This window comes from Phoca vitulina, unplaced genomic scaffold (assembly GCF_004348235.1).
Source record: "Phoca vitulina isolate PV1807 unplaced genomic scaffold, GSC_HSeal_1.0 scaffold65, whole genome shotgun sequence".
NCBI classification, from domain to species: domain Eukaryota; kingdom Metazoa; phylum Chordata; class Mammalia; order Carnivora; family Phocidae; genus Phoca; species Phoca vitulina.
In genome coordinates, this window is record NW_022589768.1 from 5,024,036 (window position 1) to 5,038,071 (window position 14,036).

General features: G+C 44.4%; 1 protein-coding gene across 2 annotated transcripts in view; it reads left to right on the forward strand.

The window, feature by feature from the left end:
• The window catches only part of IQGAP1 (IQ motif containing GTPase activating protein 1), a 104,561-nt gene extending 93,426 nt beyond the window's left edge, over window positions 1-11,135 (forward strand). For both annotated transcript variants that reach the window (XM_032391862.1, XM_032391863.1), the window contains 4 exons: window positions 533-699; window positions 2,590-2,712; window positions 6,930-7,038; window positions 8,885-11,135. In XM_032391862.1, coding sequence (XP_032247753.1) covers window positions 533-699; window positions 2,590-2,712; window positions 6,930-7,038; window positions 8,885-8,998 — 513 coding nt within the window. In that variant the 3' untranslated portion in view covers window positions 8,999-11,135. The remainder of the gene's footprint in view (window positions 1-532; window positions 700-2,589; window positions 2,713-6,929; window positions 7,039-8,884) is intronic.
• The last annotated feature ends 2,901 nt before the right edge of the window (window positions 11,136-14,036 follow it).

Below are 14,036 nucleotides of genomic sequence, written 5' to 3' on the forward strand. Positions count from 1 at the left end.
TTGGCCCAGTAAGGCAGTACTGTGCACATCAGGGAGCTTGGTAATTGATATGGTAAAATGATCTTTTCTTCCCTCTCCTGACAGCGTATTTAAGAGGTTAAACCAGCTTTGCAAGTAAATTCTAAGAACGTGGAAGTCTGTAAAAGTAACACATTTCCCTACCTCTAGAAAATACAGACGGGGAAAAAAGATTGATGAGATCTGAATTTCTTTGCTGATTTTTTAACATAAATTGCTGTCTGTTGGGGCACCTGGGTGGCTCAGTCAGTTAAGCAGCTGCCTTTGGCTCAGCTCGTGATCTCGGGGTCCTGGGACCAAGCAGCGGGGAGTCTGCTTCTCCCTCTGCCCACCCCGGCTTGTGTGCACTCTCTCTCTCTCATAAATAAATAAAATCTTTAAAAAAAAAAAATTGCTACCTGCTAAGAAAGTGTGGTCATGCAAGCAGTTAAGCACTGCTGGGCTCTAGCAAGGATGATTTGAGAAGCACGTGATACCTACCATCATTTTCCTAATTTTAATAATTGTGTCTTAGGACATTCGGAATCAGCGGAGATACCGACAGAGGAGGAAGGCTGAGCTGGTGAAATTGCAGCAAACGTACGCCGCTCTGAACTCGAAGGCCACTTTCTACGGAGAGCAGGTGGATTACTACAAAAGCTATATCAAAACCTGCTTGGATAACTTGGCCAGCAAGGGCAAGTGAGTTTTTTTTTTTTTTTTTTTTTTAAGAATCAATGTCAGGGGAAAAAGAAGTAGAGGCAACTGAAGTGACCTTGGAAGTTTTTACTTAAAACATGCTGGGTCTATTTATTGCTTTAATTCTTTGTTTTGTTCTAAGTGTTTGCATGATTTCCTAGTTCCATTTGTTGTTGTATGATGTAAATAAATAATGTAGGGGGGACTTCAAGGGTGCTTATTTATTTCTAAGCATCCCTTGTTCTAAATATCTTCTTGGCCCTAGAAATGAAAGAATCACAGAAGGAGGCTAGTTAGTGCTCCCCAAACCCGGGTGTGCCTCAGAATCACTTAAGGAATATGATAGACATTTCGATCCCCTGGTCTCTCTCTACACCTCCTGGGGACAGGATCCCAGACCTCAGCTTTTCCCCGTGGGCGCCAGTGACAACCAGCAACACACCCATTTTATAGGGAGGGAAACTGAGGACCCAGAGGGATGGGGTGGTGGGTGCAAGTTCTACTTACACTACTAACTAGGGTTAATTTATTTTGTACTTCTCAGTTTTCAGTTTAAGAATTTTCCAACTTCAGAAAGGTTGAGAGAATAGAACAGTAAACACCCATAAACCCTTCACCTAGATTCACCTGTTTTTGACATTTTGCCACATGAGCTCTCCTTCTCTGGCTTCCTTACTCTTCGCCTGCACCCCGGCTCTCTCCTTCCCTCCCTGGAAGACTGAGGTGAGGTGGGGCTGATGTGCAGGGATACAAATCAGGCCCGCACAACCCAGCTTGCAGAGCGGCTCATGTGACCTTTTGACCTTTCCCCATCGTTGTTTGAGCACTTCCTGACTTGTGTTCCTGGTTCAACTTGTACAATTCCCCAGGCTTGGAATTAGCTATTTCTCCAAGCATTCCTGGCGCCTTCTAATGAAGAATGGTGTTTAGAAACCATAATCCAGGCACGAGATGTGCTCATTGCCACGGGGTCGTCGTTGCTTCTAGGCGTTCTAAGCAAACAGAGCGGGGTCCTCTTCTTTTTTGTGATGGCTCTGTGGTATCCCACTGCACGCAGACATACAGCACTTGATGTAATCCGGTCTCATGATGGACATTTTTGTTGTTTCCGCTCATTTACTTAAACAATGCTGTACCAAATAACCTCTTATAGATAGGTTATTTTGCAAATGTGGGCATATTTTTGAAGATAAAGTCCTAGACGTGGAATCACTGGACCAGAGATTCTGCACAGTTGTAATTTCTATAGATCTTGCGGTTGCCTTCCGTAGTGCTTACTTCCTTTGACCCCTGTACCAGCATTCCCGCCCCTTGAGACCCTTCTGTGGGAGCCCACATCCCTGGTTCTCAGAGATCCCTAGTCTTCCCTTGTTTACTTTTGAAAATCACTTCTTACCTTGATTATCCCAAAGCCTCCTAAGGCCTGTTTCTTTTTCCTTGTTCCCATTCCTCTGTATTTACTACACTGGTTTAAAATCTTCTAAACATTACTTATTCCGAGATATATTTATTTTCACCCTGCCAAGCCAAGGGGCTTACAGGGACTCCCTTGGAGTTCAATACAGTTCCTTCAGGCTGGTGTTAGAAGCCTTCACACCTAACTTGTAGGTGCTGGGTGTTGAGAGGGGAGGGACCTAGGCAGATGACATAGACTGTCAAATTCATGGTGGGTTTGCAAATACACTTAAAGGCAAAAGCAGTTTAGTAATGCTTCCCCTGTTGTGCAGAGAGATTGCTCAGGCTAATCCTAACACTTATTTGCCATTTTAGAATTGGTATGTCACTTAGGCTTATGTCTGGGAAGTCCGTTTTCTGACCTCATATCCTCGAACTACCAACAGACTTGTAGTACACAGTTACAGATAGAAAGTGATATGGTGTGATTTTTTACAGGGTCTCCAAGAAGCCTAGGGAAATGAAAGGAAAGAAAAGCAAAAAGATTTCTCTGAAATACACGGCAGCAAGACTGCATGAAAAAGGAGTCCTTCTGGAGATTGAGGACCTACAAGTGAACCAGTGAGTATTTACTTTTTTACTTTGTCTTATACATTGAGTTGATTTCTGCATTTATCACCTCTTTATCTTACTGCCTTTATTTGTGCTATGTGGATGGTCGTTTTCATATTTTCTTTGTACTTAGATATCTGTTTAGGTGCAGCAGGCCTAATAGTCAGGATTGTTTTGTCTGTCATAGAAGGGATTTCTTCTCCTTTGTTGTGGAATATTTGCCCCAGACTGTGTTTCCACCTGCTTGTGTGGGCCCCATCTTAATCTTTTTTTTTTTTTTTTAAAGATTTTTTATTTACTTATTTGACAGAGAAAGACATAGCGAGAGAGGGAACATAAGCAGGGGGAGTGGGAGAGGGAGAAGCAGGCTTCCTGCTGAGTGAGGAGCCTGATGTGGGGCTCGATCCCAGGACCCTGGGATCATGACCTGAGCTGAAGGTAGATGCTTAACAACTGAGCCACCCAGGTGCCCCGGCCCCATCTTAATCTTTCCTCTTTAAAGGAGGACACCATTTCTTATTCTCCTACGTCTAAACCAAGAATAAATAAGAATAACAAGAAGAAGAGTTTACTTTATTCTCCTTGAGGCTGGGAATCAGGGACTTACCCTCATTCTCTTTCCTGGGAAGTGCCAGCTTGCTCTCTGCATGGTTCCCGAATCTGGCCTGGCTGTCATTAGCAGGCATTATTACGTGCCTACTCAGTGGGCCCTGTGACCTTATGCAGCTGAGCTTGCTGATTTTGTGTATGTTAAAACAACAAGTTTGTTTTTTCTTTTAAGATTTTATTTATTTGTCAGAGAGAGAGCACAGGCAGGGGGGAGCGGCAGGCAGAGGGAGAAGCAGGCTATCCGCTGCGCAGGGAGCCCAGTGTGGCACTCGATCCTAGGACCCTGGGATCATGACCTGAGCCAAAGGCAGACACTTAACTGACTGAGCCACCCAGGCGTCCCTGTTACTTGGTTTCAAAGCCTCTAGCAGCAAATTGAAAAGAAGAAAGACAGGCAAAAAAATGGACAACATTTGAACAGTAGAAAATAATGACAAAAAAGAAAGGAAGAGATAATAAATATGAGACAGACTCAAAAAGTGCATAAAGTGTTCACAAAAAAACTCAAAAGGACCAAGGTCCCCAACTGAAAAATGACCAAAGAAAATACAGATAATAAGCCATGATTCACACACACGCGCACGTGTGCGCACACACTCAACCAGACTTATAAGAAATGCAAAGTTTTAAAACGAGATACTGTTTTTTAACTATTGAATTTAAAAACCTAGAAAATTATTGTTATTTTTAATTACTATTTTTTAAAGTTACATATAATGTATTATTTGTTTCAGGGGTACAGGTCTATGATTCATCAGTCTTAACACAATTCACAGCGCTCACCATAGCCCATACCCTGCCCAGTGTCCATCACCCAGCCACCCCATCCCTCCACCCTCTCCCCTCCAGCAACCCTCAGTTTGTTTCCTAAGATAAAGGCAGTTTGTCTGCCTTTCTGATTTCATCTTGTTTCACATTTTCCTTTCTTCCCCTATGATCCTCTGCCTTGTTTCTCAAATTCCACATACCAGTGAGATCATATAATTGTCTTTCTCTGAGTGACTTATTTTGCTTAGCATAATACCCTCTAGTTCCATCCATGTCGTTGTAAATGGCAAGATTTGGGGGTTTTGATGGCTGCGTAATATTCCAGTGTGTGTGTGTGTGTGTACATACCCACACACCACATCATCTTTATCCATTCATCTGTCGACGGACATCTGGACTCTTTGCGTAGTTTGGCTATTGTGGACATTGCTGCTGTAAACATTGGGTGCAGGTGCCCCTTCGGATCACTACATTTGTATCTTTGGGGTAAATAACCAATAAAAACATGGAAAATTATTTTATTATGCAGTGATGGCAAGGAAGTAGTGAGATAAGTAAGCACTTTGGCATACATTTCTGACATTACTGCAAAATAGTTCAGTGAGATACATAAGGGTTGAACTTTTTTAGCTGCTATGTAAAACAGTATGGCAGTTCCTCAAAAATTTGAAAACTCATATGCTCCAGCAATCCCACTTTGGGGCATATATTCCAAAGAACTGAAAGCAGGATCCCAAAGAGATATTTATATTTACACTTCCACATTCATAGCTGCATTACTCATAAGAGCCAAGAGGTGGGAGCAACCCAAATGTCTGCGGACGGATGTGGAAACACAATGTGCTACATATACACACGGTGGAATATTATTTAGCCTTAAAAAGGAAACACATCTGTCCCAGGCCACGACATGGATGAACCGTGGGGACATTATACTAAGTGAAATAAGCCAAGTGGCGAAAAGACACGTGCCTTGTGACTCCACTTATGGGAGGTGCCTAGAGGAGTCTAACACCTAAAAACGGGGAGTGGAATGGTGGTTGCAGAGCTGGGGGAGGGGGAAGGGGGAGCTGTCGTTTAACAGGTACAGTTTCAGTTTGGTAGGATGAAAAGGTTCTGGACTACCTGTCGCACAACAACATGAATATACTTAACACTACTGAACTACACACTCAAAAATAGTTAAGAAGGTAAATTTTATGTCTTGTGGTTTTTATAATGAAAAACATTTTAATACTCTGACCAAAAATTCCATTTTTAGGCATCTATCATAAAAAAAAAAATCAGAGGTAAAACCAAAGATTTACATATAAACATGTACCACAAGTGTAATAACGTAAAAAGTAAAATCAGCCTAAGTGTTGTACAGTAGGTGAGTGGTTAAACTTTAACTACAACATGGAATATTGTGTGGCCATTAAAAAGGATGTGTTCAAAGAATGTGAAAAATTCTCAAAATGTTACTAGAGAGAAGTTGGGATACAGGACTGTATTTACAATTTATGCTAAAAAAATAGATAAGTAAGTGGGTGGTTAGATCATCTTTATGTGAACAGAGGCACAGAACATACACTGTTTAAGTGGTTATCTTTGGCTTGTGAAATTACAGGTGCCTTTTCTTTTTCTCATGCTTTACCAATTTCCAAAGTTCAGTAATGAATCTATGTTATTTTAGGATCAGAAAAATTAAAGCAGGGGGGAGCCTGCTGCTCCCTCTGCCTGATACTCTGCCTGCTTGTGCTCCCTCCCTCCCTCCCCCCTCCCTCTCTCTCCCTCCCCCCCCAACAAATAAATAAATAAATAAAATCTTTAAAAAGAAAGGGAGAAACCAGATAACAAAGCAAACTGGTTAAAATAAAATTATCACAGGAAGTACCTTTAAGGAAAGACCTGTGAGGACCTCCTGCTGAGTAGGATGCGCATGTTCTGGTTCATGGGTTTTGTGACCCCTCCCGTGGCTTCTCCGTGGCCCCTTCTGCAGCATTCGTGGTTCTCAGCTCAGTTCCTAGTAGATAAGTTTGCTCCACAGTTGAGTTCTGGAAATCTGGGCCGATGTACTTTGATCACCCAGGGAACAACACCTTCTGTTGCCATAAAATTTCCAGGCTTGTAACACGTTGAGAATGAGCGATACCTTAAATGTTTTCGGTAAATAGCAATGTATCTTTGGCGGTACTTAGTACTTACTGCCTTTATAGCTCTGGCAGCTCCTCTCGTGGCTCTTCTTGTTCTTACCCCTTTTTGTTTCCTTCCGCACTTGTTGCAGTCCTCCACCACACATGCATTCACTCACACAGCTTTCCTCCCTCTGCTTCCCGTCTAGTTTCCTCTTGATACGCTTTTATTGTTAGATTTCAGCAGTGGCCACAGGGAAGCCCAAGAGAATTCCTGTGACGTCAGAGGCTGTTGTGGCCTTCCTCAGTGGTCCCTCTTCCCGTGGTATGCAAGGGCTGCAGGGAGGGTTGCCCGCCTCTCCCCAAATCTCCAAGCATGTGGTACTTAGAGTAGCAGCCCCACATTGCTCCACCTGTAGAAGTACTTTGGACCTTTATTTTTTACCCCTTTTCACTCTTGAAGATTGGTTTTTAAAAATTTTATTTATTAGAGAGCGCGTGCGTGCACGCATGAGCAGGAGGAGGGGCAGAGAAAGAAGCAGACTCACCGCTGAGCAGGGAGCCCGATGAGGGACTCGATCCCAGGACCTTGAGATCATGACCTGAGCTGAAGACAGACATTTAACTGACTGAGCCACCCAGGCGCCCCTTGAAGAAATCTCCTTTCTGCATTTCATAAAATATTTTTATACGAGAATGTAAAAATCACACCCTTACGATGTTATGTTTCAACAGGTTTAAGAATGTTATCTTTGAAATCAGTCCAACAGAAGAAGTTGGAGACTTTGAAGTGAAAGCCAAGTTCATGGGCGTTCAAATGGAGACGTTTATGTTGCATTATCAGGTGGGTATGCACCACACAGAACCAAAAGCTCTGTATGTGCAGTGGTTGTTCTCGATGAGGTAGGAGAGCAGGTAGAAAGGAGATCTGTTTGGGGACAGCTGTCCCATACCCAGCAGTGAGCTGGGCCCCACACGGGCGGGGAAGGAGCAAGGGCCCCTGTGTGTCTGCCTTTGTCTGCTCTCCCTGGAGAGCTGTGGCAGATCGGTACGATTCTCCAAGCTTTTATCTGAAGCTTCTACTTCGTGTTGCCACTAAATTGAACTGGTACCTTGACCTTGAACAAACTCTTAACTATTGATAGTAGAAAATTGTTAGCTTATTCAGTAGCTTGAAATCTTTTCTCTCATTTTGATTTGATCTAGGGGCTTAAAGGTGTATTTCTGACAAGGCGTGTGTAAATTGCATCTTTGTAAACTGAATCCCATTTTAAATTCAGGAAGAACTCTGCAGTGAATCATTTTATAACATAATTTTAGCTAATTTTTATTCCGAAATATCTCTAGTTTTTACATATTAGAAAAGCACCAGGATACTGCAAGGCCTCCTGGGCCCTGTCCAGGCTCCCGCACTTCATGTGTGTCCTCATGAGCTCCATCCTCTTCGCACTGCTGTCCTCTGTCGGTCTGGGCAGGGGCCATCTCTGCACGTGCTGACCCCCCGTCCCTGTCCTTTCTTCCTCTAAACGTGTTACCACTCTGACCAGCACTCCCCACCCCCCCGCCCCAAACTGTGCACTCCTTAAGGACCGTGGTGTGTCTTCGTTTCCTTCTCAGTGATGAGTAGATCCTCAAATGTGTTAGCTGAACAAAAGTGAAGTGATTCCGTGATGCACATGCTCAGGGGCTTCCGCGAAGGAAGATGCTGTTGGCCTTCAGGCTCACCAGAGTTGTATAGGCCGACCAGCCTGCCTCGGGTACCGTGTTCGTCCATGCACAGGTGCATTAAATAGGGAGTGAGGATCAGGTATGAGGTGTTATGTTGGCCCAGGACACACCAGGGCCTTCGTTCTCATGGAGCCGCTAGGATTTTTCCAGAAGATGAACTGGTTGAACTTCGGGGTTCTTTCAAGCGCTTTGACTCTTGCTTTCTCATCACGTCTCTTCTGAAGTTCACGGGTGAGACCACTCACTTCCTAAATGTGCTCTGGACCGTGGAGGGCAGTGGGGGAAGCGGGGGCTTCACACTCGGATCCAGATCCACTCCGTCCCACACGGTGCTGTTGGGCAAGTCCCTGAACGTCTCCGAGCTTCGTCTTTAAACTTGAGATAATCAGACCTCTAGGACTTTGATCAGGACTTAAAAAGACACTATCTGATGTGCTTGCCCAATGTCGAGCACATAGTAGGCCCCTAATAAACATTTTGTCCTTTTGCCCCTTGCCTTCAGAATATAAAAGCTTTCTCATGTGGAATAGAAAGTAAGACTCTAGTCGATACCCTTGCGACAACACTGGTGGCCGTGTCCTGGTTTTAGTGATTAGTATATTTATCACAGATTGAAATGCCTTCACCTTCTCCAGCTGACCTGTCACTTAGACAAACTGGAGACACGTTATTGTCACTTCTGAAATAGGAAGTATGTGTGATGACTGAACATGCTGCTTTTTCTTTCCCTGTTTTGTGAATTTTGATATGAACCACATGACTTCTTAACTCCAAATGGACCAGAAAATTCAGTTGAGCAGCGTGCCCTGTTCCTCGAGCTCTCGGGGGCTGTGCAGGGGACGGCGCTCCTTTCTCACCCCACTTCGTGTCTGTCGTTCCTCGTTCCTTCTGGGTCCCTCCCTACCTCGTGTCTTGTCTCGTGCCACAGACTTGTTTGACGGTCAAAATGTCTTTTTTAACAGGACCTGCTGCAGCTACAGTATGAAGGTGTTGCGGTCATGAAATTATTTAATAGAGCTAAAGTAAATGTCAACCTTCTGATCTTCCTCCTCAACAAAAAGTTCTACGGGAAGTAATCGATCCGTTGCCGCCAGCCCAGAAGGATGAAGGAAAGAAGCTCCTCACGGTTCCCGTTCTCGGGTCCTTCTTTCCTCATTGGAAGCAAAGACCTGGCCCACAACAAAGCCTCAACTTGATTCACTCCCAGCGCCACACTTTTCACCCCTCCCGCTCTGATGGGACTTCTGTTGCCCTTTCTTCATAGTGAAATTGTATTTCAGGCTTAGTCTGATCCTCTTGTTCCTTCATTTTCTTCCGTCGCTTAGGAAAGAGCGGAAGCTCCACTAAACTCTCTCTCCGTTGTTAAGGTCTGCGAGGCCGCATGACTCTCTTGTAAGCTTTGGTGTTTGTGTGAATTAGCAACAGGGATGGTGGGACTTGAATTCTTGCTGTTTGGAAGCAGGCGCTCTCAGCACTAGTAACAGACACGCATGGAAGGCACCAAACATCTCCAGTCTCTAGGTTTTCATTTAAAGGTGAAGTACCTTTACGTTTCCATCCCATTGGTCAAATGGAAGGATCCAGGGGCTTCTTGGTTCTCTTCCATTCTGTTTTCCTTTATGCGCAGGAGCTCACGGAAATCACTGTGCTCAAAGGAAACCTTTCTAGCAAAGGGGGAGACACGGCTCTTAAATGTCACCATTAAATGTGAACCGTGCTGTCGGTGTAGCTCTCTGATGGGCGGGCAGGAGAGTCACCGGGAATACCCGGCTGCCGAGGGGGGTCGCCGCGGTCTGCCGTGCCTGCGTGTTTGCGCGGCTCGAGGGAGGGGGCTCCGTCCGGGAAGGCGGTCCTGTCCGCTCTCCCTGTGGCGAAAGGACCGGCCAGCCCTAGCATAGAGTGTAATTGTCTTCAAAACTGTTTTATGTCTCAAGAGTGCCTTATGAAAGTGTAGATTTACTTCTTGAAATGTGGGTGATAGGACTTTTTTTAAGATTTATATAATGCTTTAAAAGCCTTTAGAATATGGTAAGAAAATGGTTTTTAAAAATTGGCTTATCTGTATATCTGAACTCTTAGAACTTTCTTACATAGCTACAACACTAGGATTTATCTGCAGGGTTGCAGGGAGATAATCCTGCCTAAATAGACTGAAACAAAAACAAACAAAACCAGCCAACCAACGTTAACTTGGTATTAAGATCTCTTTTTCCCACTTCTTTCTCTTCTCTTGCTGCCCACGCCATGCCTTTATTTTATGAGCTCCCATTTTTCTGGGTTTAGTCAGAAACAATTCAATTCTAAACATTGAATTTAGGAAGCTTTTGTTATTACATAAAAAGTCATATACTTTAAAAAAAAAAACACAACAAAACTGTTTATCCAGGAAAATATGTTGGAAATCATGCTACTGAGCCTCCATTTTCTCTGATGTTTTGGTTCAGTATTCTTTTATCATAAAACATAAAGTTTAACAAAATAAACTTACATTTAAAAATTTATTGATGTATATTGAAAGCCAATAAACTGTTTCGTTAATAACAAATCATGTGATGTGTCCCTATTACAAATGTAAGCATTGGAGATGTGTTTTTCCTGAGAGACCGTTTACTCGGTAAGGTCCACCATCGTGCAAATGTGAGTTGTCTTGAGTCTTCACACCCTCCACCTGGGAAGAGGTGAGGTGTAGCATGCCACCAGCCTGACCTGGTTTTTTACTGTATTTTGCAAGATCACTTTTTAGTGAATATTTTCCTCCGATCCAAAGCAGATGCTAAGACAAGTAGCATCACCACAAAAACTGAGACCTACCAAAGTGTCAACCCCTTCTCCTTAAGAGCCTAGCCATCCCCGATGCCCATCGGACCCCCATGGCCGCATCCATGGCAGACCCTGAGCAAAGTTTACAACTCCTTTAATAAAATACGGTGTTTCAGTTATTCCTGAGGACTGTAGTGCCCTTGATAAACTCCTAACGCAAAATAGTGCAACATGCACTTCAAAATGTCCTGTAGAATTACAGTTCAAATAGCATGGAGAAGGCCCAGACCAACTCGTGTCCCGGCGTTGAAACCACGGAGCTCTTCCTCCTGCTGTTCATTGGCTGTAGCCTTCTCCGTCTCATCCCTCCTCCTCTGACCTTCTCTTCCACCGGCTCCAGGACATTTATCATGAATTTACTTCCAACCATTTGGACTGCCCACGAGGTGGCCGCACACAATTGCCTTTGTATCTCTGTAGGAAATAAAAAGGTCATTTGTTCATGTTTGTGTTTATTTTTCTCAGTTTCATTGTTAGCAGTTCCTGTTCAACAGCGTTGGCTAGAGCGAGCTTTAATGATTGAAAACCACAACAGAAAACAACTCCCTCTCCAGTCTTCCTGAAGGAGCAAACCCACGTCCCCTACCAGCTCACGGAATTCTGGCCAAGCCAGGTTTCGCAGGGGAGTGCGTTTAGCCTTGTTTTTTTTGACGTGTCTCTGCTTCACGTAGCCTCAGCAGAAAAAGAAGTCGGGGCTGCGGAGAGCACGCGGAATGCGGCCTCTGGTTGGCTGATGGCGAGCTGGGCACCGCTGCGGCCTCGGGTCCCAACGGGGCTGCCCCGCACCAGGTCGTCTCCGCTCCACCCAGGTCACCAGAAAGGGACTAGCGGAAGTTGCATATGGAAAAAGTAAACAGCAAAAGGGGGGGGGGAGTGGCTTCCTTTTGAGTAAGGCCCCGAGGCACAGCCTCACTCAGAAATACAAATATGTATATAAGCCTGTTGTGTTTATAAACTGTGGCCAGACTCTTGGAAAATTAGGGACTGGGAAATAAGAGGAAAAACAGAATACCTCGAAAGTAAACAGCAGTGGAAGACGGGAGACGGTGGTCCGTGCGAGTGGAAGAGTGGTGGGCGCTGTGCTGGGAGCGCGGGACCCCCCCAGCCCCGCTTTTCTCCTCCAGAAGTGGGGGGCTGCTCTCCGCGGCCGCGTCACTGAGACAACTCGGGCTCTACGTCGTCCTGCAAAGAAATCGAGGGAGGCAGAAAGGTGCTTATCAGGACCTAACGGTGTTAAATAAGGAAACCAGCACCAGGGCAAATGGGAGGAAGGGGCGCAGGAGCCCCAGTGCCCCCCCCGCGCCCCACAGCTGCGCCCCTCCCGCCTTTATGCCGGTGCAAACCCACGGGGAAGGGAGGCACCCGGACCCCTGCACGGGTTCTAAATCTGACATCTAAACTTCCTAACCTTTAAATCACGAAGTGTGCAGCTGCCCACATACTGCGACTTTCAAGATAAAAATTACCTCGCTTTTAAAGGTATGCAGCAGAACCCGCTGTGCATCTTTCTTTACACTCAGTGCTCACCACAGTAAGTGCCGTCACCCCCTGTCACCAAGCGTTACTACAGTTTTACTAATCCCTATGCTGTATTTTCCTTTTTTTTTGAAGATTTTATTTTTAAGTCATCTCTACACCCAACACAGGGCTCGAACTCACAACCCCAAGATCAAGAGTCGCAGCTCCTCTGACTGAGCCAGCCAGGCGCCCCTGTATGCTGTGCTTTCCATCTCCATGACTTACTTACTGGAAGTTTATACCTCTTAATCCCCTTTATTTCATCCACCCACCCCCAACCGTCAATTTGTTCCCTGTAAGTAAGAGTTTGATTTTTTTCTTGCTTCATTTGTTTCGGGTATTTTTTTAGATCCCACATGAGTGCAATCATCCGGTATATGTCTTTCTCTGACTTATTTCTCTTAGCATAATACCCTGTAGGTCCATCCATGTCGTCTCAAATGGCAAGCTCTCTTTCTTTTTTATGACTAATATTCCATTGTGTGTATAGCCCACATCTTTTATCTGTTCATCCATCGATGGACACGGGCTGCTTCCATATCTTGGCTATTGTAAACAATGCTGCTATAAACAGAGGTGTGTATGTCTTTTCAAATTAGCTTTTTCGTTTTGTTTGGGTCAATACCCAGTAGGAGAATTACTGGATCATAGGGTAGTTCTATTTTTTTCTTTTTTTTTAAAGATTTTATTTATTTATTTGACAGAGACAGCGAGAGAGGGAACACAAGCAGGGGGAGTGGAGAGGGAGAAGCAGGCTTCCCGCCGAGCAGGGAGCCCGATGTGGGGCTCGATCCCAGGACCCTGGGATCATGACCTGAGCCGAAGGCAGACGCTTAACCATCTGAGCCACCCAGGCGCCCCAGGGTAGTTCTATTTTTAAATTTTTTGAGGAACCTCCACACCGTTTTCCACAATGGCTGCACCAATTTACATTCCCACCAACAGTGCATGAGGGTTCCTCTTTCTCCACATCCTTGCCAACACTTGCTATTTCTTGTCTTTTTGATTCTAGCCATACTGACAGATGTAAGGTGATATCTCGTTTTGATTTGCATTTCCCTGATGAATAGTGATGATGAGACCTTTTCAAGTGTCTTTTAGTCATTTGTATGTCTTCTTTGGAAAAATATTCAGGTCCTCTGCTCATTTTTTTAAAAGATTTTATTTGAGAGAGAGAAAGCAGAGGAAGAGAGGGAGAGGGAGAAGCAGACTCCCTGCTGAGCAGGGAGCCCAACAAGGGGCTCGATCCCAGGACTCTGAGATCATGACCTGACGCTTAACCAACTGAGCCACCCAGGTGCTCCTCTGCTCATTTTTTAATCAGATAATTTTTTGCTATAAGTTCTTAATGTATTTTGGATATTAATCCCTTATCAGATAATATCATTTGCAAATATCTTCTCTCATTCAGTAGGTTGCCTTGTCATTTTCTTGATGGTTTACTTCCCCATACAAAAGCTTTTATTTTGGTATAGTCCCAATAGTCGGTTTTTGTTTTCCCAACCTATCCAGGAAAATGTTGCTAAGGCCAATGTCAAAGAGATGACTGCCTATGTTTTCTTCTATGAGTCTTACGGTTTCATGTCTCACATTTAGGTCTTTAACCCATTTTGAGTTTATTTTTGTATATGGCATAGGAAAGTGGTCCAGTTTCATTCTTTTGCATGTGGCTGTCCAGTTTTCCTAGTACCATGTATTGAAGAGGCTGTCTTTTCTCCATTGTATATTCTTTTCTCCTTTGTTGTAGGTTAATTGACCATGTAAGTGTGGGTTTAT